This window comes from Cervus canadensis, chromosome 33 (assembly GCF_019320065.1).
Source record: "Cervus canadensis isolate Bull #8, Minnesota chromosome 33, ASM1932006v1, whole genome shotgun sequence".
Classification (NCBI taxonomy): domain Eukaryota; kingdom Metazoa; phylum Chordata; class Mammalia; order Artiodactyla; family Cervidae; genus Cervus; species Cervus canadensis.
Window position 1 is genome coordinate 2,322,925 of NC_057418.1, and position 27,486 is coordinate 2,350,410.

Sequence of the window (27,486 nt, forward strand, 5' to 3'; positions counted from 1 at the left end):
ATGCTTTCAGTTTTTCACCACTGAGAATGTTGTTTATTGTAGGTCTGTCATGTACAACTTTTATTATGTTGATGTAGGGTCCCTCTATGCCCACTTTCTGAGCCAGCAGTTGTCCCCTCCCTGGGTCCGCTCTCCAAACACGACTTTCCATCACTCAGCCCCTGTCCACACCAGGAGACACAGGACTCAGGCCGCATGGGCAGGCAGCAGCACAGACTATGGGCACAGGTCTTACTTTGTCCTGCCTTTCACAGACCAGTTGCTGCATTTCCCAGCAATCCTCTTTCTGCCCTAGCTGATTTCCCCACTGTGAATGGGCTTTGCTGAGTGTGGGAACCTCTACACTTTCAGTTCCCCTCCAGGGGTGCTGGTCCCTTCCTGTTTCCTCTTTTGGTTTTTTCTTTCTTTCATCCTACCTGGTTGCATGGGCATTCTTCTTGTTCTTTTAGGTGTCTGATCTTCTGCTAGTGTTTAGCAGGTGTTCTGTGATAACTGTTCCATTTGTGGATGTATTCTTGATGTAGTTGCGAGGAGATGCAAATTCCATGTCCTCCTATTCTGCCATCTTGACTCTTCCCCAATATTCATATTTCTATTGACAGTCTGTTAAAGGCAATCCAAGCTTTTCCTGTCTTGCTCCTCGAAATTTTTCCAAGCCTCTGCCCAATTCCAAAGTCATGTCCATATTTTTAGGTAATTGTTTCAGTAAGACTCCTCTTCCAGGTACCAAAATTGTATTAGTTACTTTTTATGCTGTAACAAATTGCCATGCATTTGTGTGCTAAAAAAGCACAAATTTATTATCTATGGTTCTAGTGGTCAGAAGTCCTAAATGAATCTTGTGTACTAAGTCACTTCAATCATGTCCAATTCATTGCGACCCTATGTACTATAGCCTGCCAGGCTTCTCTGTCCATGGGATTCTCCAGGCAAAAATATTAGAGGGGTTTGCCATGCCCTCCTCCAAGGGATCGTCCTGACCTAGGAGTTAAACTTGCCTCTCTTATGTCTCTAGGATTGGCAGATGGGTTCTTGACCACTAGAGCTACCGGGGAGCCCATAAATGAATCTTACAATACTGAAATTAAGAGCTGGCAGGCCTGTGTTCCTTTTGGAGGTTCAAAGCGGGGAATTGTCTTTCTTGCTTTTTCTAGTTTCCTGAGGCCACCTGCATTCCTTGGCTCATGTTAATATTCTATATATAACAAGGTTGTGTATGCTAGCATTATTTTCAATTTTAAAAAATAGTTTATTAAAAAAATACAGTGAATGCTCTTCAAATTTCTATGTCTGCAAAATAAACTAGTAATATTCTCTTAATGGACAATTGCTAAAATTATAATAAAATAAATATAATAATAAGTAGATAAAGTTCAGTTGGCTTCTTAAAACAGATTAAAAATCATCACTGGCCAGAAACTTCCCATCAGTAACTTTGCAGTTTTTGAAAGCTTCCCATTACCTTAGAATACTTATATGGTATACATACTTACACTACATATACAATTTTTATTCTACTTTTTATAGTCTTCACTTTTTAAACCTATTTTTCTCTTAAAGAATAAAGGTGAAAATTAATATTTGAAATAATATTAGTAACTCAAGCAAAATTTTTCTTTTTACATTTTTTCCCATTCTAATACTGCAGCATAATTTAGATGGAAGGGTAGTAAAACCTGACAAGAATACCAAGAGAACAAAGTTTTTATTCATAAAGAAATCAAATACTTCAAATTATATCTAAAGTATGTTAATAAAATAAAAATGTAGTTAAAAAAATGACTAATACATTTAAAGGCATTGAAAAGTGGAATAATTCTAGAAAACAACAACACTCATTCCAAAAAGATTGCGTTTGTATTAGATATCAGGCATGGACTTCACAAGTACAAACAGATACTGCCCTTACTCTCATAAACCTTACAGTTGATCTATGCAGGTCTTTATCCTAAGAAATTTCTGAATAATACATAATTTGGAGAATCATTAGCCTTTGACTTCACTGTAGAAATATTACATTTTTATTCTACTATAGTTTTTTGAAAGCAAAGGGATATTTTAGTTTTGCAAAGAAGTTGAAAAAATCTCCTAGCAGTTAATTTTTAGTAACTTGCTCTACATTAAAAGAAAAAAATTTACAATGATAAAGTCTTTGACAGATCACAAGGAAATACTGCTGCCTAACAGAAGTTAGTTCCAAGTTATGAGCCACTGATTTAAGCTTTACTAAAAGTGTGCTTGTTCCCTGCTTGGTTTCACTTAGATATATTTTCATTTTCCTCATGCTGTAGTCTCTTACTAATATACTTTCTTGCAATTCCCTCCCTTCTGAGTTGAAGAAAAATGAAACCTCAAATTAGACTAATTTTTGAAAACGAGGACAGATATACAATCGGCTGGAAGGGTGATGCACAGTTTTTTTCCCTTGCAAGAGAAAGGAGTATGAGCACTAGCAAGAGTACTTAGGCATTCAGAGGAAGAACAATAAAATTATTCTCACTGATTACATATTTCCAGAAGAGCTGGCAGATTTCTCAAAGATAATTCAATCCCAGGGGCCAATAAAAGCCCAACCCCATCCAGAATTTCTTACTAGCCAAACTAAAGCACCACAGTTGACCTTAGATCCCATCAGTATGTGCTCAGTTGCTCAGTCATGTTTGACTTTTTATGGCCCCCTGAACTGTAGACTGCCAGACTCCTCTGTCCATGGCATTTTCCAGGCAAGAATACTGGAGTGGAGTGCCATGTCCTACTCTAGGGGTCATCCCAACCCAGGGATCGAACCCACATCACTTGCAACTCCTGCACTGGCAGGCAGATTCTTCACATTAGCACCACCAGGGAACCCCCTCCATCAGCATAAAAGGCAGTGTAAGCAGATCTGAACATTTCTTTCTGATGCTTTACTATGTCCTTCCACATATACCTGGCAAAATATAAAGCATCTTTGTACAAGTTAAGAAACTAGGGTTAAGATTTTAGAGCCTGAGATCCAATTAAGCATATTTTTTTCTACAGACCTCACCCCTACTTTCAAATCCCACTTCGTTGCAGCACAAGAGTGCAATTTAAGAGCTGAGATTGTTGAGATTTACTCAAGTTCATCTGTGATAAATATGGTGGGAATGAATTCAGTCAAAAAGATTCCACACACATGGCACAACCAAATGGAGCTTCTATGGTATTACTGTAACTTCTTGACAGACTTAGAGTTCTTTTTCTTCTCATGCTTGTTATTTCTGAATGCCTGATCACTTAAAAAAGCACTTTTACCCATCTGCACACTCAGAGAAAAGGGCACCAATGAAAAATTTGACAAAAGCAGCATAAGACAAAATTAAAACTATAAAGCAAATTCCTTTTTAAAAAAACTAATCTCATCCAGTAATTAGAGGAAAGATAGCAAAGGAGGGAAGAAAGAATAAAGTAAATAAAATATCACCAGAATTTATATGTTTTGTCATATATTATTAATAAAATCTATCCACACCTACACTTTTGTGACAAGTAAATTTTTCTTTTTTTTTTTTTAATTTATTTTTTCAGTGGGTTTTGTCATACATTGACATGAACCAGCAATAGATTTACACGTATTCCCCATCCCGATCCCCCCTCCCACCTCCCTCTCCACCCGATTCCTCTGGGTCTTCCCAGTGCACCAGGCCCGAGCACTAAATTTTTCTTAATATTGGAATGCACGCTTAAAATGTATGATAGCACTGAAGTCATATTATTTTGAGGGATTAGCAAAGATCTATATCATCATTGTTTAACATAAATAATACTCTGAATTAATAATGATCTGATTTAGACCATTCCCGGGATGGAAACTTGCAAGAGTTAAACAAACACCTTTCACAATTACAGGTCAACTTTGGGTTTATCAAAAGAACAAATAAGCTGATACTAGATAAATGGGTGAGTGGAGATATGCATAATTGAGTGGTTGGAATTCTCTTCCCATGGCTTCTCGGAGAACCAGGTAGGTTCCTCCTTCCCAGCTCTCAGGGACTCAGTTAGGATAAATCCTACCAAAGTACCTACATCCAGGAGGCAAATGGATCCCTGATACTCTATAAAGAAACCTGAGTGCCAAAGAATCGATGCTTTTGAACTGTGGTGTTGGAGAAGGCTCTTGAGAGTCCATTGGAAAGCAAGGAGTTCCAACCAGTCCATCCTAAAGGTAATCAGTCCTGAATATTCATTGGAAGGACTGATGCTGAAGCTGAAACCCCAATACTTTGGGCACCTGATGCGAAGAGCTGACTCATTTGAAAATACCCTAATGCTGGGAAAGAGGAGGAGGAGAAGGGGGCAACAGGGGATGAGATGGTTGGATGGCATCATCGACTCGAGAGATATGAGTTTGAGTAAACTCAAGGGAGTTGGTGATGGACAGGGAGGCCTGGCGTGCTGCAGTCCATGGGGTCACAAAGAGTTGGACATGACTGAGTGACTGAACTGAACTGAACTGATACTCTAGACTGACACCTAATAAGAGATTCCATACTTTTAAATGTCAATTTTATTTTTCACTACTATTCCTAAGGGAAAATAAAAACCAAACATCAGTTTAGATGATACCTGCTGCAAGTAGATTACCCACCACTAGTGGTTTTGATAATAAGGACATTTATTTTTTTCACATTTAAATATACAGTTTAAGGAGTTCTCACAATGGGTAGCTCAGCTCAGAGTTGTTAGGTCTCTGAGTTGGCTTGTTTTCTTTGTTGTTCTCTTCTTGTTAGCCAGTTTGGCTCTCCACTTTTTAAATATCACATCCTTGAAACATAATGCTGATGATAAGATGGGTGGGTTGGTGGTTGTCTTTGCCATCTCTCCTTCTAAAATTCAGCAAGAAAACATTTTCTTAGAAGTCCAGTGATTGATCTCAAAGTGTGATCATCTGAGTAGTAGGAGAATCAGTGTTGGCATAAGCCTGTGAGAAATGCACATTCTTGGGCCTCTCTCCAGGCCTACTGATTCAGAAACTCTGGAGCCGATGCCCAACAATCCATTTTTAGAAGCTCTCCAGGTTGTTCTGACTCAAGCTAAAGTATGTTGTTGTTGTTCAGTACTCATTCAAGTTCGACTCTTTGCGACCCCATGGACTGCAGCACGCCAGGCTTCCCTGTCCTTCACCAACTCCTGGAGCTTGCTCAAACTCATGCCCATCAAGTCAGTGATACCATCCAACCATCTCATCCTCTGTCGTCCCCTTCTTCTCCTGCCTTTAATCTTTCCCAGCATCAGGGTCTTTTCTAATGAGGTGGCTCTTCGCATCAGGTGGCCAAAGTATTGGAATTTCAGCATCAGTCCTTCCAATGAATATTCAGGATTGATCTCCTTTAGGATGGACTGGTTGGATCTGCTTGCAGTCCAAGGGACTCTCAAGAGTCTTCTCCAACACCACAAAAAAAATAGCTGTATTTCAGTAACTTAAGAAAAGAAACCCCTTTCTCACCTTAAATGCTCTGTTCCAATAAATTTACTTATACTACACTTTTCTGTTTTATCAGATTTGATACCTTTTATTGGAATGGACAGATTTAATCAACATAAAATCCACCATAAAATTAAAAATTTAAGTTGCCAGTTTTCTTCTAGAAAACCAGAAATTCATCTGACAGAAAACTGAACGAAATATAGGTTCAAAGTGTAAATTAAATTACTTATATAAACAGATGATAATACTTTCAATTTCATATACTATTGGTCTTACTTCTTAGTTTTATTCTAGGGAATTATTTGATATCTTGATTACTCATCAATGTTTGCTTGCCTGTAGAATAATTTTATGTAAATGAGTACATGGTTCCATAAATGGTTATTTCATATTGATAACATTTTAAATGATATTATATTCTAGTGTTAGCTTAACACAGATAAAACATATTTCCAGAGAAGTACTTTTGAAAATCCATTGAGTAATTTCGAGTATAATTTGTATATGATTTTCATATTTAAATCTGACCATTAAAATATCACTCACTGCATAATTTCCTTGAGAAAAAAATAAAATTATCATGGTATACATTCTTTTTGGTACCATGGCACCAGATTCTCAGCTGCTAATTTAAAAATAATTTTGTGGGCATATACCAATTTAGACCATTATATGTAATTATAAGTAAAAACACAGAAAGCAAACCGATAGCAGCAGAGATGTTTCAGTGATCCGAGAGACTTGTGCCTATACATGCTGAGTATTCAGGTTGCACAATGCTCTTCAATGGACAAGTGACTTTTTAAGGTTGCCTCCTTTTCTTAATGTACCACAGGAACCTTTCCAGAGACTCATTCTCCTTGTTGCTTTTCAAAGATTAACACTGGACTAAATTCCTTTTCACATGTTTATACTTTTGGCTTTGGATATGCTATTTTATAAATGGTATGACTTTCAAGATTTCCAGTGCAATTTATATTAAACTCTTCCACTCCATTCCTGACACATATTGTCTCAATGACTTCTTAATCTAAATGTGAGTCAGAGAGAAGGATCAATGATCCCAGCAGCAATGACCCTAGGTCCCAGAACACTTCTTTTGTCTCATAAAATATATTCATATCACTACTTTAGACATTATGATATCGATTATACATGTTTTCTCTACCAGTCAAGTAAACACCTGTTTTCTCTTTATGTGTTGCCTTTCGATGTGACTTCTGAGAAGGCAGGAAACACATGATGTTTTTTAGAATAATTTTCACAAGTCAAAATATTTTCAAAATGATTGTGCTGTTCTAGTGTATGGGCTAGTTGCTCTTGGCTTTTAAATTCTTTCACATTTCCCGAAAGAATTTCCAGTGTCCTAAGTCAGCATAGTGCACACAATTTTAAGTATATAGTTTAATAGGTTTTTGCATATATATACTAGACACCTGTGAAATATCCAATCATCCCTTGCCCAGAAGGTTCCTTCATCCCTCCCTAATCAATATGGTTATGTCATTTAGTGAGTGTATCTTCAAAATGCCCTGCTGCAAAAGTTTTAGTTTTCATACTGAAAAATTTTATATACCATAGCTGAGTATACTTGTGTGCTGTGAAACTCTGCCGGGCAGGAATAGAGACGCAGACACAGAGAACAGACTTGTGGACACAGCGGGGGAAGGAGAGAGTGGAACAAATTGAGAAAGTCGCACTGAAACATAGACATTACCATATGTAAAACAGCCAGCTAGTGGGAAGTGGCTGAATAACACAGGGAGATCAACCCGGCACTCTGTGACAACCAGAGGGGTGGGACGAGTTGGCGGGTGGCAGGGAGAGTCAAGCGGAGGGGGATACATGTATATTTATGGCTGATTCGCATGGCTGTATGGCAGAAACCAATACTACATTGTAAAGCAATTATTCTCCAATAATCATAAAAACATAGTCAGGTAAGTTAATTTTACCTTAATAGTGTGTTTTTTTTCTATGTAAAAAAATGCTAAATGATTATAGTAATTATGGTGATAAAATATCAGTTAACTCTTAACTCATACTAGGCGTGATTTAGGCATTTCATATATACACACTTCTTTAGTCTTCATAATAATAGTAAGGGGTAGGTACTCTAACATTCTTATTTTTTAGAATGAGAATTTTATTTTATTTTGTTCAACTTAAAAGAACAGTAAGAAGGGGCAAAGGCAGGATTTGAACCCATTCGTCTGGGGCCAGATTTCTTTCACTCAAGGAACAACACTGTCAGCCTGAGACCCAGAAGAAGAGCAGGGCCCATAAATGGGCCATATCTTATTACCTCTGAGTCTCTGGCAAATATTCTACGCCACATGGTAAGTCTGATTTCCATAATCTCAACTCTCCTGCAATCAAAATATCATATGCTAATGGTCATCATAATTTTATTTGTATTGAGTGAGGGACAAAATAACACTTAAGCATATATAAATGCAAATAGTTAGTTGAACGAGAAAACTTAAAATTTTAGAATCATTTATGGCTCGGGTGGTAAAGAATCAGCCTGCAATGTAGGAGATGCAGGTTCAATCCCTGGATCAGGAAGATCCCCTGGAAAATGGAATGGCTACCCACTCCAGTATTCTCACCTGGAAAATCCCATGGACAGAGGAGCCTGTTGGGCTGCAATCCAGGACTACAGAGTTGGACTGAGTGACTAACACTAATATGCAGATTTAAAAAACTTCTTGAAGGCTGATATGAGACCATTTTACATTTCTGGTTGTGTTTTAAATCTGAAAAACTTAGGACCTAAATGCCTTCTGCTATTATATTCTAAAAATTTCAATTTTAACTCTTGATACATATGCCAAGTGTTTAAAATAAATGCCTATACACTTCATACATCTATGTATGCATTCTCTTTTCCTTCATTTAAATTTGCTTTATTTTTAAAAATATCACGAGGAATCCTAGTATTTGAATTGAAAAGTGTATATTACTTTCTCTTCTGTGAAGCTTTTTTATTACTCCTCATGAGTCAAGGGAAAAGTCTTTTGTTATTGCCTTTACAAATCAAGAGTATAAAACAAACGCTTAATTGAGCAGATTGATGATTAGATGGAGAAAAATGATGAAAGGAAAGATGCCAGCAGAAACAGAATATGGCCATTCATTTTTTACTCTAAATGAATCAACTACCGCTATGAATGGGGACCTAATACTCATTCTGGCAGCAAACCACCCAGAGCCTCAGCCCTCTGTGGAGCCCCGTGTCTGCGCGGACAGCTTTCCTCATTTCTCTTCGTGGAACACACCAGGCAGCTCTCTTCTGTTGGCACAGTCACGTAACTCTTAAATGCAGGGTTATAAACACAGTGGAGTACATGAGACTTTCTCCCACTCTGAACTCCAAATACTCATTCAACGATGAAAATGCTCTCTCTTAAAGAAGCAAGATAACTAAACTATAATATGCAGTCAGGAGAAACAGCCCTGGCTGTTCCCAGACCTAATTTCTTGGCAAGACTTGGATTAAAAAATTTTTTCTTTAATAAAAAGGGAAAGAATCTTCAATTCAACTACTCTACTGATATGGACCTGTTTCCATCCTTACCCTTACATATGCCTAGACTAGTTCAGTCTTTTGTGTTTAACTGTCTACAACCAAAAGAAACAGAGGCTGTTAAATAAGGAATTTGCTGTTTCGAGCTGATATTGCTGAGGTTTTCATAATTTGTTGGCTAATCAGCAGCACAAGACCTCTCAGACACTTAAATGGCAGAAACAAACCCTTCTGAAGTTTTCTAAACCCTTCTTATTGTCATAACAAGATCCCTCCAGTCAAGTACTAGAAGATGAAAAGCAGCACACCATTACTTGTTAAAGACACCCAAGTGAGTCAGAAAACTTAGCTGGCAGCTTACCTGGGCCCAACTACAAATACTCTGTAATAGAAGTGCCACATTTAATTAGCCCTGAAGCAGGGAACAAAGCTCTCTCATTTTAGAAAGTTGGCAAATGAAATTTGGGAAAAAAAAAAAAAGCAAACCTCTTACCTTTGGTAGCAATTCGTACACACTGGGTTTTAGTTTCCTGATGGAATAAAAAAAAGTCAGTTATAAAAAAATGAAAATAGTTATAGGTAATGTTTCCTATTTCATAAACTACAACTAGTATGAAGATTAATCTGGGGTTATAAAGAAGGCTTACAAAGAATAGAATCACAGCATTAAAGACACTATTTTTTAGATGTTTTCACAGAGATTTCTAAAAAATCTAAAATAACTTAAAAAAACTAGTATTTTCTAAAGCCTTAGGTATCTCTGTTTACCTTGTTATGAAACAGGTTATCTTGCTGGGACAAACAATCCAGCATCCTATTTGAATTTATTGTACTTTTTGAATGACCATAAAGAAAAATATATTTGCAAAGCTAATATAAATCAGACCCAAATATAAATTTCATGTTCATCTCATACCTGTAGATTCAGACCAAAGCTGAATACTAGACAGTTTCGCTTTGATTCTAGCACAACTAAGGAGCTAAATGATGAAAGTCATAAAATTGCATCACAGTTACAGTATATTTCATCTGTTCTTTTTTCTTTTTTAATTTAGGTGTTAGGGATTAAATATTTCTTGGTGGGATTATGTTCTTTCTCTTGCTAGCAGATGAGATCAGAAAGTAGAAGGAGAAACGGGAAACGACAAGACATTTCAGAATTTAAAAAATCTTTTCTCTTCCTTTTGTTTTTAACTGTTGTGGGGTGGTACTAGGAGGGTGAAACACATTTCGAGGTTTGCACTTCGCTCCTCCAAAATTAAGTTCACTCAGTTTATATCCTTGAATCCAAGAGGTTGGATAAGATGTTAAAGGCGGTGAACACAACAGAGGTTATTTGTTTTTAAGATGTGTATGTAACTCCATCTTGAGTAGTTTTATAGATAGATAAACCAAGACTTCCTATACTTTCCTCTTAAGCATTTGTTATTTTTAAATTAAAGTAAAGCATTGAGGGGGAAATTAGTAATCAAAATGAAAATCTGCACTTTTATTATTTAACTGTGACCTGAAGCCTTCACAGTACACTCCAAGAGACTGTTTCACAGTACCATAAAGGCTCAAAGGAATTTTGATTTCTTAAAAGCAATTGCTGTTAACTCCATCAGGATTACCAGTCTCTGTTGGTAGGAGCCATGTCAATTTTAATACTTTTTTCCAAGATAATTATGAAACATATTATTGCTATTCTGTACTTTGATTAAACCGCGTGTAGATATATTCACAATTAGAAGAGAAAATTCATATCAAATCTTTTAAAAGAGTGCCAGAGAAAATTCTTTATAAGTAACAGACATTCATTAACACTTCTCTCATACCACAGACCAAGTTACAAAAGTTAATTTGGAATCTCTCACCTCTCTAAAGATGAATACCCAAACACAGAACTATGCTACTTTATACCCAGAACGGAATAAAACTTCTGTGGTTGTCTCTTTTTTGAGCAGCCCCATCACGGCAGTGGTACGGAATGATGTGTGGGTAGAAAGTAGGCAGCTGACTCCTACTTATGTAAAAATAAACTAGAAGATGAGAAGAGCATTTTTAACCATGAGCAGCCTCTGGCTTTGAAGTACATCTTAGAAGATGCTGTGACATTTTTCTTTCCATATACTGTAATCCAACCATACAAGTAAGCACAAAGATAAAGTTTTCATTCAAAAGCAGCCAGTCAATATCCTAAGTTCTCACGGTCCCTTACAGAAATGCAAATAGATTACTATGTCCTGCAATGAAATGATTTCAGGATATAATAGGACTGCTGCAATTGGATATTCCACATCATTTCCCAGGTACCCATTTCAGGGACTCAATTCCTCAAACCTGACAATTTCCTATATAGCTACAAAGTACATAAAATTGTCATTCTTCTATTGTAGAAGATTTCCATTCTCAATTTTTTTTCTATACCTCTCTGCAAAAAAAAAAAAATTAAATAAAATATGCTTTAGGAAAGGAAATCTTTCAGGAGAACAGCATGAGACATGAAAGCCTAGGTAATTTCCTTACACATGGAACCACTGGTAGTTTCTAACTTCCTGTTGTGTTTCCCTCTTCAATATTCATTTGGGAGCCGTGGCAGTGTTCAAAAACAACTGTGTCCAAAATGGGAAAAGGAGGGGCAGCCAGGGAACAGAAAACAGACTTCTCTAACCACACAGCATCCCGCCATCGCCAGGCTGCCTTCTGTTTAGGTTCTGTCAGATATACCACAGGCGCCCTATTACTTTGTAATCAGAGGATTGTTACCAGTTATTTACTATTTGGCTTGTACCCCCTGAAAACTTTATAAGGGTTTATTAGCCTGCTGTGGAACACGCTTTCTGTTTATCCTGCAGTAAATTTAATCTCCTGAAGTGTGCCGCTATTGAGCAAAAAAGACAGAACAATGCCCTATGTTTACAGGGGCTGGAGGCCCGGCAATACTACACCCATCTTTTCAAATCATTTTACTCACAATTGCTCTTGTGGGCTTTCCTGAAGAGGGCTCAAAGAGAAGCAGTTACTAGGAAACAGGAATCCTGTGTGAGATAACTGGCGTGGAGCCCCGCCCCTACAGTAGGCCCCAAACCGTGCATGCTGCTAGGAACAGAAACAACACCCCCTACACACGGAATTTTTTTTTTTTTCTTCCCCTGACAAATGTTACTGAGTATTTATAAAATTTGACTGTGGCTAATCCTCAGGGCAGTGAAAAAGCAAAATCCTGGAGGACGCTCACCTTCTCCACACTACTCATGGCTTGGAAATAGATGTTGTATCCTTTGCGTGGAGCCAAAGGGGGGTTCCAAAAGCCCTGATAGGTTCTGTTATCGCCCACTGTGAATGGGGCAGGTTCTGGAAGGTTCCCTGGGGGCAGTTCGGCGGCAAAGTAGTATGGCGCACCCCCACTCATGGCATTCTGGTAGGTGACAGGAACCTGGTAGCATTCCATGGATCCGGTCTCTCTCTTGGTTCGGTGGGGGTGCAGCTCCTCCACAACAATCTGATAGGCACTGTTTGGGAAAAGAGAAGGAAGACAAAGCACGCAGTTAGAGACTCTAGATACCGAGCTTTCTCAAAACAAGGACTGGGGTGTCTCATGTCAGCATGCAACGTTTCAGTCTTTAAAGTCAGTCTTAACCTCCTGTATTCTGATTTTCAAGCTCTTTTGCAGTAAAATAGCATTTCACATGGATTCTGCTTCCCCCAACCCCAGTATAATCACTAAGGACAGGGGAAAAAAAAAAAAAAGACAAGACAAATCACCATAGAAGTCTGCACGTTTTTAAATGTTGGGAGATGAGATCCCTTAATAAGGAACCTGACATTAAGCAGAGACATAGCATACATTAAGTTTTTTGTCTGATATTTTAAAATGTTTAAAGTTAACATTTCCCTTTGAAGTCATAGTGTGGAAGGCCTGGCTCCAAGGCTCAACAAGAGTGACTGCCTCAGGGCGGGGCTGGAAGCACCAGTTTGTGGTTGTCATCGCGTTAGAGACAGGATGTGCTGACAGGCTTCTCCACCTCTTGACCTTGCCATGGCATCAACACTCGCTCAGAGCTGTGCAGATCTAAAACACAAGTGACATGCTGCCATTCGGGCACAGATGGACAGAAATCTGTCCTCGCCACTGAAATAGACTGCCTCCTTCTTCTGGAGTTGTTAATAATAAAATGTTACAAATTGTAGAAACAGATGGTATTTGGCCTATTAAAGCTCAAACCTAAAGCTTCTAATACCTTTCTTAAAAGTCTTAAAACTTTTCTCTAATAGCTAGTCTTTTATAGAGGAAAGGAGAGAAAATAATTCAACTTTAATTATCTACCTCACCACTAATTAAAATTTTAATTCAATTTCTGAAACTGATATATTAATATTTTCTCTGTAGGATAGTCTTTAGGAAAATATACATTTTTTAGGTCATGTACAAAATTTGAATGTAACGTACATCTGATAAAATGGACAATATTAATATATTGTTATTTATTTTGTATATTACATATATGATAAATTTTTTAAAAATATGTAATTTAAATTCCTGACAATTATGAGAGAAAGTGCTATGGTCACATACAAATTAAAAATAAATCAGCTGTGTGTAGGGCTGTGTATTTGAATCTTGAATTTCCAAGCAAATCAGATCATTCTGTGTAGAGAAAATAGTTCCTATTCAATGCATCTCCAGCAGTAATAGAACATTTTCTTTAATGAACTTCCAAAAAATAAAGGAGAGAGAAAGAGAGAGATAAAAGTTTCATCTAAGATAAACATTAAATTTTATGCTAGTTTAGAATCGAGTATAAAATTTAACTTAATACACACTCCATCATACTTACAAACAGGACACTTGCACAGATTAAGAGAAAGGAGATTTGTAGATTAAAGATTTTATTTTCCTCCTAATTATTTAAGTTCCCATTTTCCATTAAAACTGTGCTAAGAAATAGGTAGGTTGGTATCAATCTCCTTTCCTTTAGAAATAGGACAGGAATTGTACTAATGTCAGAAATTGAGATTTGAGAAAATAACTAAAGCAGAATTCTATGTTATTTGAAATTATCCATACTGCATCATTCCCTATAACTCTGCCAAGTTGGGTCTCTAAGCTCCAAGGAATGCTACTGACAAGATACATGCTCTCTGAGGGGTATGTGGAGCAGGCACTTGTCAATTTTAAAATACAGGGAAACATAAGCATAGCCCTTGGAGAGAGAGAGAGACAGATCATAGCTGACATATGTTATGTTAGGCAAGCCTAGTCTTTTATTTTTCTGCTTATTTTCAATTTAGAATCCATATTTGTATGTTATACATCTGTATATCCTATGGATACATTCACATATGTGGATAAACTTGCATATGCACACTACTCGAATAAATCTAACGTTATAATCTTGTCCTAATGGACAATATTGATAATTACCCAACCTTGTTAATCTTTAACTTAATCTTTAAAAATAAATTCCTTGTTAATTAGCTCACATCTCTAGAAAAATCCAGAACATCTAGTGAACATTCAGTCTTAACTAATTCTATTAAACTGACACAGATTGTACAATCCAAATTAAAGAACTTCACATACGACAGCTTGTCTCTTCAGATCTATTAAGAACAAAAGCAAACTGCGGATGTTGGAGAGGAATAAGGGAAGAAAAGTATGCTCTTTGGGAAAGATCTCATTGAACTTGAGATGGAGCTCCAAACTAAAATTATAAAGTTCATTTTTAAAATAAATTTTCTTATCTTCCTTGCTCAATTTGTCTGAGTAGGCTGTTCTTTAACCATATACTCCTCATTTTTCTAAAGTTGTTTTTTCCCTGATACTTATTTATCACTACAAATTAATTAAAGGGCAGAAAGTAAAAAATAAGAAATCAAATTAAAAGTTATTTGACTGATTACATGAAATTGGCCTATGCTCTTTCATGCTTGTGGTGTCTAATTACCTAACAGTACTTAGGTCTAGCTAGATCTAAATATATGAGTTTAGTACTTTGGCAATTTTAAATATTCCAAAGCCACATGAATAATTTTATTCACTCTACCTATATTTCATATTTTCCCATTATTCTTAATTACATTTTTAAAATATTTCTATAATTAGGTTAAAATCAATATACTGATATCATGAATCTTTACTCAACATTCAAAATATGATTTCTTTATGGTAAAAAACTAAAGGTGATTTCACTATACTATACTTTAATTTTATTAAACATTGGTATGACATCATTTTTAGTGTTTTAGGAGGCAAAATAATGACTTCTTTCATACAACTTCCCTTCAGCTGTAAGACTTTAAGAAAATATACATAGGAATTTTTGCCATTAACTCAAAGCAATTATATGATAGACATGGTAGATATTCTTCCTGATTTAATGCTTAAAAATGTTGGATATGAACTCAAAGATACCTTTGCCTTCCATGGATTTTTTTTAACCCATTAGTAAGTAAACCCTCTGTGATTCTGATTAAAGTTTTAGCTTGTATGATTTCTAGGTGATACCAAGTCACAAAGTATACAATGTATACTTTCTCATTTTTTAATTGAAAATGTTTCCTTAAAGCTTTAGGAGAAATTCCCTAGCTCTAATGTTTTACAACTCCTCTAACCAACAAACCTCCCAAGATCTCATAGCCACCATTGTTCCCACTGACTGCCCCAATGCCAACATTCTGAATATCCACAGAGTAAAGGCTTAATTACCATATTTTAAAATTAATTCCATCTTGTCAAAATTATGTGATGCTCTCCCACTGTCAAAATCTGTACTCATTATACTGGGGTTAATATCTTACATTGAAAAAGCAAGAGAGTTCCAGAAAAACGTCTATTTCTGCTTTATTGACTATGCCAAAGACTTTGACTGTGTGGATCACAATAAACTGTGGAAAATTCTGAAAGAGATGGGAATACCAGACCGCCTGACCCACCTCTTGAGAAACCTATATGTAGGTCAGGAAGCAACAGTTAGAACTGGACATGGAACAGACTGGTTCCAAATAGGAAAAGGAGTACGTCAAGGCTGTATATTGTCACCCTGCTTATTTAACTTATATGCTGAGAAACGCTGGGCTGGAGGAAGCACAAGCTGGAATCAAGATTGCAGGGAGAAATATCAATAACCTCAGATATGCAGATGACACCACCCTTACAGCAGAAAGTGAAGAGGAACTAAAAAACCTCTTGATGAAAGTGAAAGAGGAAAGTGAAAAAGTTGGCTTAAACCTCAACATTTAGAAAACTAAGATCATGGCATCTGGTCCCATCACTTCACAGGAAATAGATGGGGAAAGAGTGGAAACAGTGACAGACTTTATTTTTTGGGCTCCAAAATCACTGCAGTGGTGATTGCAGCCATGAAATTAAAAGACGTTTACTCCTTGGAAGTAAAGTTATGACCAACCTAGATAGCATATTAAAAAACAGAGACATTACTTTGCCAACAAATGTTCATCTCGTCAAGGCTATGGTTTTTCCAGTGGTCATGTATGGATGTGAGAGTTGGACTGTGAAGAAAGCTGAGCGCCGAAAAATTGATGGTTTTGAATTGTGGTGTTGGAGAAGACTCTTGAGAGTCCCTTGGGCTGCAAGGACATCCAACCAGTCCATCCTAAAGGAGATCAGTCCTGGGTGTTCATTGGACGGACTGATGCTGAAGCTGAAACTCCAATACTTTGGCCACCTCATGCGAAGAGCTGACTCATTGGAAAAGACCCTGATGCTGGGAGGGATTGGGGGCAGGAGGAGAAGGGGACGACAGAAGAAGAGATGGCTGGATGGCATCACCAACTCAATGAACATGAGTCTGAGTAAGCTCCAGGAGTTGGTGATGGACAGGGAGGCTTGGCGTGCTGCGATTCATGGGGTTGCAAAGAGTTGGACACGACTGAGCGACTGAACTGAACTGAACTGAACTGAATATCTTACCACATTCTTATATCTCCATCTTGTTCTCACTACTTTCAAATACACATTATCCAATTCAAACTTGTGTGACCATTGTTACCTAAACATTTGCAAAATACCATTAGAATAAACATTAAGTTAAAACAACATCTATTTGATTTTACTTGGATCATAAGACCTGTGTACTCATAAAATGGTGGAAAAGTACTATTTCCATCTTTGCTTAAATTTCAAAGCATTTTTATCTGGAATTCAATTAAGTTTTCTTGTGTGACAGTGGTGAGAAAAATCAGGTGCAATTATTTAATCTCTTTAAAATTCTGGGATGAAATGAAATATTCTGCAGATGAATGAAGATGGTAGTCATAATGTTTCAACTTGTGTATATGTGACCAACTGACCCAGGGAATAACTCTTAACATACAAGGTTTGAACCAGCTAAACCCAGTTCTATATTTTGATCTGTATTCCTGTTAAGCTATCTTGAGTGCCAAGCCACTTCAGTTCTGTCTGACTCTTTGTGACCCCAAGGACTGTAGCCCACCAGGCTCCTCTGTCCATGACATTCTCCAGGCAAGGATACTGCAGTGGGTTACCATGCCCTCCTCCAGAGGATCTTCCTGACCCAGGGATCAAACCCACATCTCTTATGCCTCCTGCATTGGCAGGTGGGTTTTGTTTTTTACCACTGGTGCCACCTGGGAAGCCCGTTAAGCTATCACTGAGCATCAAACAATTTCTTTTTCTAATATAATTGTGGGGAAAATGATGGTTTTGATGGCATTTCATGACTATGTCTTAATTATCTAACTAAAAATATATGGTACTTAATATTCTAAAATGCAAAAATAGGTTTTATCTACAAAATAAACATTTAGTTAAACCCTAGAATAGATATTTTCTTGCCAGCTTAAAATAGGCTGAGCTTATATTTGGAAAAAGGTGTGATAAAACACACATTCATTTATTACATCTTACAACAAACTGGATTCACCACTGAGGAACTCTTCTCTCATGCTTTTGCAACATTCCACCGCTGTTTTCATTATTTGAAAACACATCTACATTGACTCAGTCTTTTAATAACTGGGACATTCTATGAATTCTAATTTATAATTAAATCTACCCAGGTTAAAATTTGAATTCATTTAAGAAATATATAAAAAAATAAATTTTTAGAAAAAATTAAATTATGCTTTAAAATGCTTTAAAATTAATTATGTTTTAGAAAAAATTAAATTATGCATTCTAGAGGAATGATTCCAAATGTGGCTAATATTAATTTTGAATCATAGTAATGACTGTCAAGTAATGACAGTTTTAAGGCTAGATTTAAAAAAGTTGGTGAGGACATTCAAAGGACTAGTTAAGTCAGACAGCAACTTTCAAGCTTTAGAATGATTGTGCTAGTTGTACATTTGTGTCTGAATTTTTGTGACCCAATGGACTGTAGCCCACCAGGCTCCTCTGTCTATGGGATTCTGTAGGCAAAAATACTGGAGTGGGTGGCCATTTTCTTCTCCAGGGGATTTTCCCGACCCAGTGATGGAACCTGAGTCTCCTGCATTGCAGGCAAACTCTTTACTGTCTCAGCCACCAGGGAAGCCCATTAGAATAATTATATAATCAAAAATTAATTTTGTCAAAGAATCAGACTTATTAGAACTGTACTACACAAGTTTTACTTTAGTGTACGGACACAGTCTTAATGAATACTGAAGAACAAAGTGGTTGGTGATACTGAGTTCTGCATTATTTAGGACAAGACTTTTCACTGGGGTATACATTATTTGTTCACAAATATAGGCAAATATAGTGGTAAGTAAATGATTTGTAACTTAAAAGAATATTATCAATAATATATTCACAAATCCAACAAAGTTCGTGAACACCAACTCTGAGCAAAGGATTTACAAGGATGAAGAACCCTCTCATTGCAGACCCAGATTGTCCATGACAAATCTGGGCAAAGGTCTGTTCTCTGTTGCGATTGTTTTATCTTTGGTTTACAATGCTTAGCACAGTGCCTGGCACATAATATATGGTCAATTAATATTTGTATAATAATTTGATTAAATTAATAAAGAGCTTAGGCTACATTATGTGGCACTATTGTGTAATAATAATAATATACTGTGTGTGCAACTTACATTAAGTAGAGCTGAGTTCGCTCAAATATCTCACTCTAAAAAGATAAATGCAAGTACCTGGCAGCTCATTTAAACAACAGCAGCAGAACTAAAGAACTAAAAAGTAAATTTTATCACAGGTAGAAGATGTGAATAACTCTGATTACTTGTCAATAGTAAAAGATGTTGAATGCAGACATTTTCTCTTTCTTCTTTGGATCAGCAATCAGACTTCCTCACAGATCACTCATTCATGAAGAGAATTATAGACTTTGCATTTTCAAGTATCCAGTGCCTCACAAGTGTCTCTATTACAAATGTATCCAATCATCTCTTTTTTCTCTGCTGTTGGTATTACTGTGACTTTTAGCCACACATGAGATAAGAGTTTCCTTTATGGACTCAGGTTCCTTTATCAATATTTTCTTCTTTAATTAACAAAAATATTTCTTCCTTTCCAGTGATACAGGATTATTTACGTGGTTAATGTGTGCCCATAAGGTCAACATGTCATATAATGCACAGAACAAAGATTAATATTTTATGAATATGTAAACAACTTGAGATGATTCAATTATGATATACCTGCAATGATTTCTGTGCCTTGATTTATTTCTCCAGAAAAGTATATAAACAAAAGTACCCATCAAATCTACAAGTTTCAAATGGAAACCTGCTAAAGTTTGGTACATTTATCTAATGACAAATGCATAGGAATTAAAATCCTTAGAATAATTTCACTCAATCTGTGAAAATAACATGGCTCATAATTTCTTCAAGATGAGGATAATATGTGGGAGATTTTAATACTAGATAGTTAAGTTAAATGGCAAATTGAATTTTAATATTTTTACTATGAAATTTCTGATAAGCAACAATTTAGGAATTAAAAGGTTACATAAGTCACATTCATTTTAACTATTCTTTTATTTCCTCAAAGCTTCCTATTTGTCAGTCATATTTATGAAAATATTATTATGTAATCTATATTATTATTCAATCAATAATTTCACTCATATGGAGCTATTCATAACAGATTTAATACAATGGACAGGGGTTATTTTCTCTTTCTATTCCTGACAAATACCTTCATGCTCATATACCACAAATACCAACGGAGGAAGGGAAATGAAATGGGGCTAGAGGAAGAAAAAATTCAAAGAACAAAGCTCTTAAATCAAACAGTACAGACAGGTGAATGGTTCAGTTCATGAACATGTCAAAATCCCCTTAGAATTTTACTCTTAAAAATCTCTCCACAGGTTTGACCAAAAGAAAAAACAAACACAAACAAAACAAAAATAAAACCATTCTGATACTAGCTATCAAATGAATGTCTCTTAAAGATGAACCACTATATTGGCTGCTGAACGGCTGTGAGAACACATCTCTTCTACCGGCTGCTTTCCCTCTGACTGTGATTTTCCCCTCTTACCTGATAGGAGCGCCTTTTGCCTGTGCTGGCCTCAGCAAGACTGTTATCGTGGTGGCAGTTTCATTGAGAGAGGCATCAACTCCTTCGTAGTCAGGTAAAGTTGGAGCTGATAAATGATTAATGAGGGAAAGTTTCAGTCAATAAACAAGAATATATCATAGTTCAAACTGAATAAATGATCCTGATCAAACCAGTCTATCCTAAAGGAAATCAGTCCTGAATATTCATTGGAAGGACTGATGCTGAAGCTGAAGCTCCAATACTTTGGCCACCTGATGCGAAGAGCTGACTCATTTGAAAAGACCCTGATGCTGGGAAAGATTGAAGGTGGGAGGAGAAGGGGATGGCAGAGGATGAGATGGTTGGGTGGCATCACCGACTCAATGGGCATGAGTTTGAGTAAACTCCGGGAGTTGGTGATGGACAGGGAGGCCTGGCGTGCTGCAGTCCATGGGGTTGCAGAGAGTCAGACGCGACTGATCGACTGAACTGAACTGAAGGGAAAAATCAATTTAATACTTAATATTAAACTGTACCTTAACAAATGCCACTGAATGTTAACTCTGGAACCTAAAGCAGCAGGAGATAAGAAGTTAAGACTTGTTAAAATTTAAATTATACTGTGGCAACTTGTGACACACACTCCGAACATTTTATGAAGATGTTTTAACTTCTAGTTTCCTGAGATCTTGAAATCAGCATTGATGGGATGGGGGTAAGGTGTTAGTAGCATAGACTCTGGGGAGTTCCCGTTATGGAGTTGCACATGGAGATGTGGAGACAGAAATGGCAGGAACCTAGGTAAAAGGCTGCCTGGGGAGGTGGTGCTGCTTTGATCTAAAGGTTGTGGAATGACCCAGCATTGATCTTGACCACTTTCACCAGTGTGGTCACAATAGAGACATATCCAGGAAGTATGCTGAATGGAAATGGGCACTTCAGCTGTTAATTACCAAGAATTAGTGCCCTTGTTGCCAGATACTTAAAAAGAAGAAATCTAAAAATTTTCAAAATACTTGATAATTTTGGTGGGTAAGGAGGCTTCCTAATCCTGAACTGGGTGAATAACCTCAAATGGCTTTTGATCATTTCCATGAAGAAAGATGTTTAAGGGAGGATATGACCAGTGAAATATGTACATTACCAGAAAAACTGTGAACAAATGGTATCTAATAAAAAGTTTAAAGAACTGCATTCACTCATTGAACATTTACTGAATACTTACTATGTGTCAAACTTCACAAGAAGTGCTATAAATATAGAAGCAAATGAAGCATGGTTTTTGACATTTATAGAGTTAAAAGTAGGGATTCAGATTTATCAAGAGTGACAGTGTTGTAAACACCAACAAATTATAGAATTTAGGTGACCAAAATAGGAGACAGTTTTAGACAGTGGTTCTCAGACTAGGGAGATCAGAATCTCCTGGGGGGCTCTTAAAATAAAAATGCAGAATGGTGTCCTATTTGCCTACCGTTTCTGATTCAGAAAGTCTGGGGAGGGACCTGATAATGTACATTTCTAGGACATTTTAATGTGAAGTTGATGCTGGGGGACCACACTCTTCTAAACTAGTGTTGGGAACTGGGAAGATGAAACAGAGAGGACTTCACTATTTAGGCAATGTTTGAGCTGATTATTAAGAGTAAAAGCTCATCAGAAAGAGAGAGCATGGAAAAAAATATACCAGAGATAAAAAAACAGAATATATGAAGATAACCATTATGTGAAAGGACACGGACAATACAATAGTTTGCTGTGACTGGAACTTTGGATTTATGGATAGGAGAAGAGGATGAAAAGGGCCATAAAATGAAGTGCCACAAATGTTAATCATGCAAAAATGTCATACTAGACATAATATAGTAAATATATTAGATTTTGAAAAAAAATTAAGGAAGAAATAAATGTACAAAGATCAATAGAAAAACAAAAAAACACAGGAGCAAGAGTGCTCCTTAGAAAGATATGTCAATGATAGCTTTAAATACAATCCAGATGGAAAGGCAGAAACAGTGACATGAGAAAGAGGCAAATTATCTGGGTGCTGCTTAGGAAGTAGAATCAACAGATACTAAATAGGTGCAAAATGTAAATGAGTGCTACTATGTATGTATATCATATAGTACATATGTATATGTACTATACATACACACATATGCATAAATCATACTGAGAAGCATCATGCCTCCAATACCTCAATTTCACCTTAAGTTGTTTTTAAATTGCTAAAGGATAGAATTACTGGACTCAAGGGGTAAATAACGATAAATTACCTTAAAAGTTCAAGTACACCTGGGAACCACACTAACCATAAATTTCATTAGCCTTAGCTTGATCATTATGTGTTCCCAAGCGATTGTAACCAAGATTTAAAGTTCAAAGCAAATATCCAGGTACTAAATTGTTTTGCTCTGTAGAAGGATATGCTATCAGAGAAGGCAATGACACCCCACTCCAGTACTCTTGCCTGGAAAATCCCATGGACAGAGGAGCCTGGTAGGCTGCAGTCCATGGGGTTGCGAAGAGTCAAGACACGACTGAGCGACTTCACCTTCACTTTTCACTTTCCCGCATTTGAGAAGGAAATGGCAACCCACTCCAGAGTTCTTGCCTGGAGAATCCCAGGGACAGCGGAGCCTGATGGGCTGCCGTCTATGGGGTCGCACAAAGTCGGACACGACTGAAGCGACTTAGCAGCAGCAGGATATGCTATTACAAACCAATTCTGTTTACACTTTATTTATTTCATACCTGAGATATTGGTGGTCACATTGATGGCTGTGGCTGGCCCGAAACCTTTGACAGTGCTGGCTCTTATGAGAAACTGGTAGGTGGTTCCCGGATGGAGATGCATGAAGACATGATGGGTACTGTTCCATAAGTTTGATACGGTCTGGGGCGGTCCAGCCACAGGAACTGCAGGATCAAAGGATCTTATGCTGCTGTAACTGACCTGTTTTAAGAAATATTATTTCCTATTACATATCCAATACATATCTTAAATAAGATAGCACTCAAGGGCATCTGTGTGGAATGAATCACGATTTTTTCCCTTCTTTTCTTTCTCATTTTGATATGGTTATTTCACTGTTATTCTGTATCTATTGTCTGTCTGTCTGTCCATCTCTATTTATCTACAGATAAACCTAGAGTTATCTGACTAGATCAATATACATCTATTTTCTTCCATCAAAAGATAAATCGATATAATTAAATATGAATGTTTATTGTTGTTTTAGTCACTGAGTCGTGTCTGACTCTTTTGGGAATCCATGGACTGAAGCCCACCAGCATCCTCTGTCCACGGGATTTCCCAAGCAAGAATACCAGAGTGAGTTGCTATTTCTTCTCCAGGGAATCTTCCTGACCCAGGGATTGAACCCATGTCTCCTGAATTGGCAGGTGGATTCTTTACCACTCAGCCACCAGGGAAGCCATAAATATGAATACATATTTATATAAAATCTTACGGTCATATATAATGTAATGCATGTGAAACACCGAAATTCCCACCAAAACTGAATCAAGAAAAAATACTTTGAACAGACCAATCACTAAAAGTGAAAAAGAAAAGTGTAATAAATTTTCTGCAAACAAAATTCTCCATTTTCATAATGTACTCTGTTGCCACTAAAACGTATTTTATACTGTAATCAACACTGAGTACTCAAGAACAGAACCACATATCTGTGCAATGAAAATGACATTTTCTTTTCATCTTTTCACATTTACAAATAAGATAACGATTTATATTCAAAGTTGAGATGAAGCTCTGGAATAGAGAGGTTTATGATATATTTTGCTTTAAAGGTATTTTCCCCTACCCTAAAAGCAACTGCATTCAATGGCTTTCCCTAAATCATAGCATGAAATATGAGTTTCTTAATTTTGTAAAAATTTATTCTTTACAACCACCAGTAAGTCTGTTGGCAAGTTCCATCTTACTTCTTTAAAACAATATTTACTTAAGAATTTGAAAAGTCTATGTACCATAATATTCGTTTTGATATTTAATTTAGAGGAATCTATAAATTAAAACAGAGAAGAACTAATAGTGATTATAATCCCCTAATTCTCATTTACTTCTTTTCCATTATTTCTCTGATTTTCTCTAACATGTTCTTTGATTCTCCCCTTCAATGCACATTTCATTAAACTTCCTTATTCTCCCAGTACCTCATATTGAGTGATGATTCCATTTGGATCCAAAGGTTCTTTCCAGTTCAAGAAAATCTTATTTTCAAAAGAGGTTCCTTGAAGAGAATTGACCGGTACAGGGCCAGGCACTACATATAAATACATTATTGGTTATAAGGATCCTTATATCAGAAACAGAAAAAAGTAAACATGTAAGCTGGATAAACAGGTTAAAAGTAAATAAAATAAATAAAAATAAGTAAAAATAAAAAAGCCGTATGATAAGCTTTTAATATATGGGAATACATGTGAATTTAAAATAAATCTCTAAGCTTCTAATGCAGATTATGTACAACTGTAAAGTTATTTTTATTCAACAGAATTTTCTATCACTGCAGAGAGCTGAATAGTGTAGTCTAGTTCTCTCTGTTGTATGCCTCTAATAATGTGAAGGTCTCATTTGTAATTTGTTTCAAGAACAGAGCTTGCCTTGAAAGATTTCCCTGAATGATTTTTTGAAGATTATCATAAGCCCCTAAAGTATCTCTATAAACAATGTTCATAAAATAATAAATAATAATAATAATTAATGCTCATTAGACTCAAAAGCCAAACCATACAGTACTGAATTAAAATGCTCATTAATAGTCAGTCTTTCATAGGTACACTTATTACATTTCTATAATTTAAAAAAAAGAGAGCATTACTACAATGTATAAAAAACTCTTTAAGATTAATAGGTTCAAAATCATTGCTTCAGTCTTTTAAATGAAATTTCCCTTTTTCAAAGCAAAGAATCAAACCACTTTATAACATCAGACTTGTTTAGAACTCAACAATCAGCATAATTAGTTTTGAAGTGTCCCCAGGTATGACAAAATTTGAGAAACCATTCCAGCTCTTATTTGCAAATGTCATATAACTGACAATACCCAGTGGCAACAGTGAATGACGTGTCAGTTTCTATTGACAAAATACAAAATACTTTTACTATTGTGTTTTTCCTTTTATACATTTTATTTAAATATTCAGTTGCATTTATGTACATAAATATCCAGCATTTTTGTTCTCTTAATGTTTAAAAACATATCCTATCCATCCTACTTTGCTTGAAAGTATGCTTTCGCTTGAAAATATCAACTCAGTTTTTTAATTAATATTTTCCCTTAATCTAACGTTTCAGTGAAACGTTACACATGAAACTTCACACATGACATTATCTAGAAATGTAGTTTCAGAGTCTACAGCAATTTTGTGAGGATGGAAATAAATTAAAAATCACTGGATCAAAGGAAACGCATTGCAATGTGGCCAGCAGCATCAAGAAATTCTGAATGATATGTCAAAAGAGTAAGATTTATTTCAATCCATAAGGAGATGATGAATCATGTTATGACCTCTGGGATAGCCAACATCATTTGGCACATTAATAATGAATTTATGAAGGAAAAAACCCACAGTAAACAGAGAAGATGCCAGGACTAAACTCCACAAGATATGTTTATGCATCTAATAACTGAGGGCTTGGGGAAAAGTTAAGCAAAGGCATCCGCTCCTTTTCACTCCCAGGCCCACATTACTGGCACATGCTACGCAGTCATAGAGCGGCTGGGATGGCCTGTGTGGAGTCTGTGGCTTCTGCTGAGGCTGCTAAGGGCAGCGGTTTGCTTTGCAAGAAAATATCTATTGTTTCTATTCCACCCAAATGAAATAAGCTTACACCTGTAATTTAAGGGAAAGCTTTTATTCACCTTTTCCCACCTCTCATAGAGGGTGGCTGGTGGGAGGAGGTGGAGGGGAAGCCCCAATTAGTGAGTAAATGTTTATTTGATGGTATTATAATTACTATAGGCATTCACCGAACATGATTTGACACACACACTCACACACACACATACGATGAAATGGCATGGATGTTTCAAATTGTTCGCATATAGGGATCATTTTAAATGTTAGTAAATTCTGCATAGAGGGAACAGTAGAATTAGAAAGTAGCCTTCCCAGAATTTGTGTATTTTTCTGCTCTTATACATGTACCACTCTGTCAACGGGATTTACTTCATACATTTACGGAAACGTTTATGAGAAGATGATAGCTGAGAGAGTTCCAATTACTGACCTTGTACTGGGGCCAATATAGTGAATGAGAGCAAGAATTACATGAAGGTGAACACACACCCATGAAACGTGCAGGGAAAGGAGTGTGGGGGCAGAGCACATGCAATAATTTCTACATTTGAAGGAAGACAATTCTATACACAAAAAACATCTATGTGTACACATGATTTGTGCAAATGCAACATGAAGTTACTAAGACCATCACCACTGCAGTCTTTATATTGCAGGAAATGTCACCTCACATTTCCACATCAACAACTTTTAACTGAGACAGAATGCTGACTTTTATTCCCCTGCTTGTAATTTATTTGAGAGCTGTTTCAGCTACAAAATTTTTTTTCACATAAGAAAAACCTTTAAAATGTAATTCTCAAAGTGGAAGAGAGGAAAATGAAATGTGAGTGGGGTAGGATAATATTAAATAAGCATTACAGCCTTTAAAATATAATAAATACACATTTAAAGAAAGCTTTCTAACAGCCAAAAAATATTCCCAAACCAGGTTTTCCTGCAGGGTTAACTTAACAATATTGATTTTTATGAATGCAAGAATAAAAAATGAAAACAAAAACTCATACAAAAAATTCTACCTATGCATTAAAAAAATGCATGCAATAAATTAAATATAAACTCTACTTTAGGGTTCTGGTGGGAAATCATTCTAGCTTTGCTCTCATGATTTATGGATGTCCCCAGAATTCTATTCATGAAATTATATTCTTTAATTAGATGACAGAAAATTTATTTTTCTATGTATATGGGGCAGCAATAATCTAGTAAGACTGACTTAAT

At 36.3% G+C, this 27,486-nt stretch overlaps 1 protein-coding gene across 5 annotated transcripts in view; it reads right to left on the reverse strand.

Moving 5' to 3' along the window:
• The window catches only part of PTPRK (protein tyrosine phosphatase receptor type K), a 604,468-nt gene that overhangs the window by 85,686 nt on the left and 491,296 nt on the right, over positions 1-27,486 (reverse strand). For all 5 annotated transcript variants that reach the window (XM_043457399.1, XM_043457400.1, XM_043457398.1 and 2 more), the window contains exons 9-13: positions 24,616-24,725; positions 23,191-23,392; positions 20,437-20,542; positions 12,199-12,472; positions 9,472-9,508 (exon numbers count right to left, since the gene is read on the reverse strand). In XM_043457399.1, the coding sequence (XP_043313334.1) occupies positions 9,472-9,508; positions 12,199-12,472; positions 20,437-20,542; positions 23,191-23,392; positions 24,616-24,725 (729 nt within the window). The remainder of the gene's footprint in view (positions 1-9,471; positions 9,509-12,198; positions 12,473-20,436; positions 20,543-23,190; positions 23,393-24,615; positions 24,726-27,486) is intronic.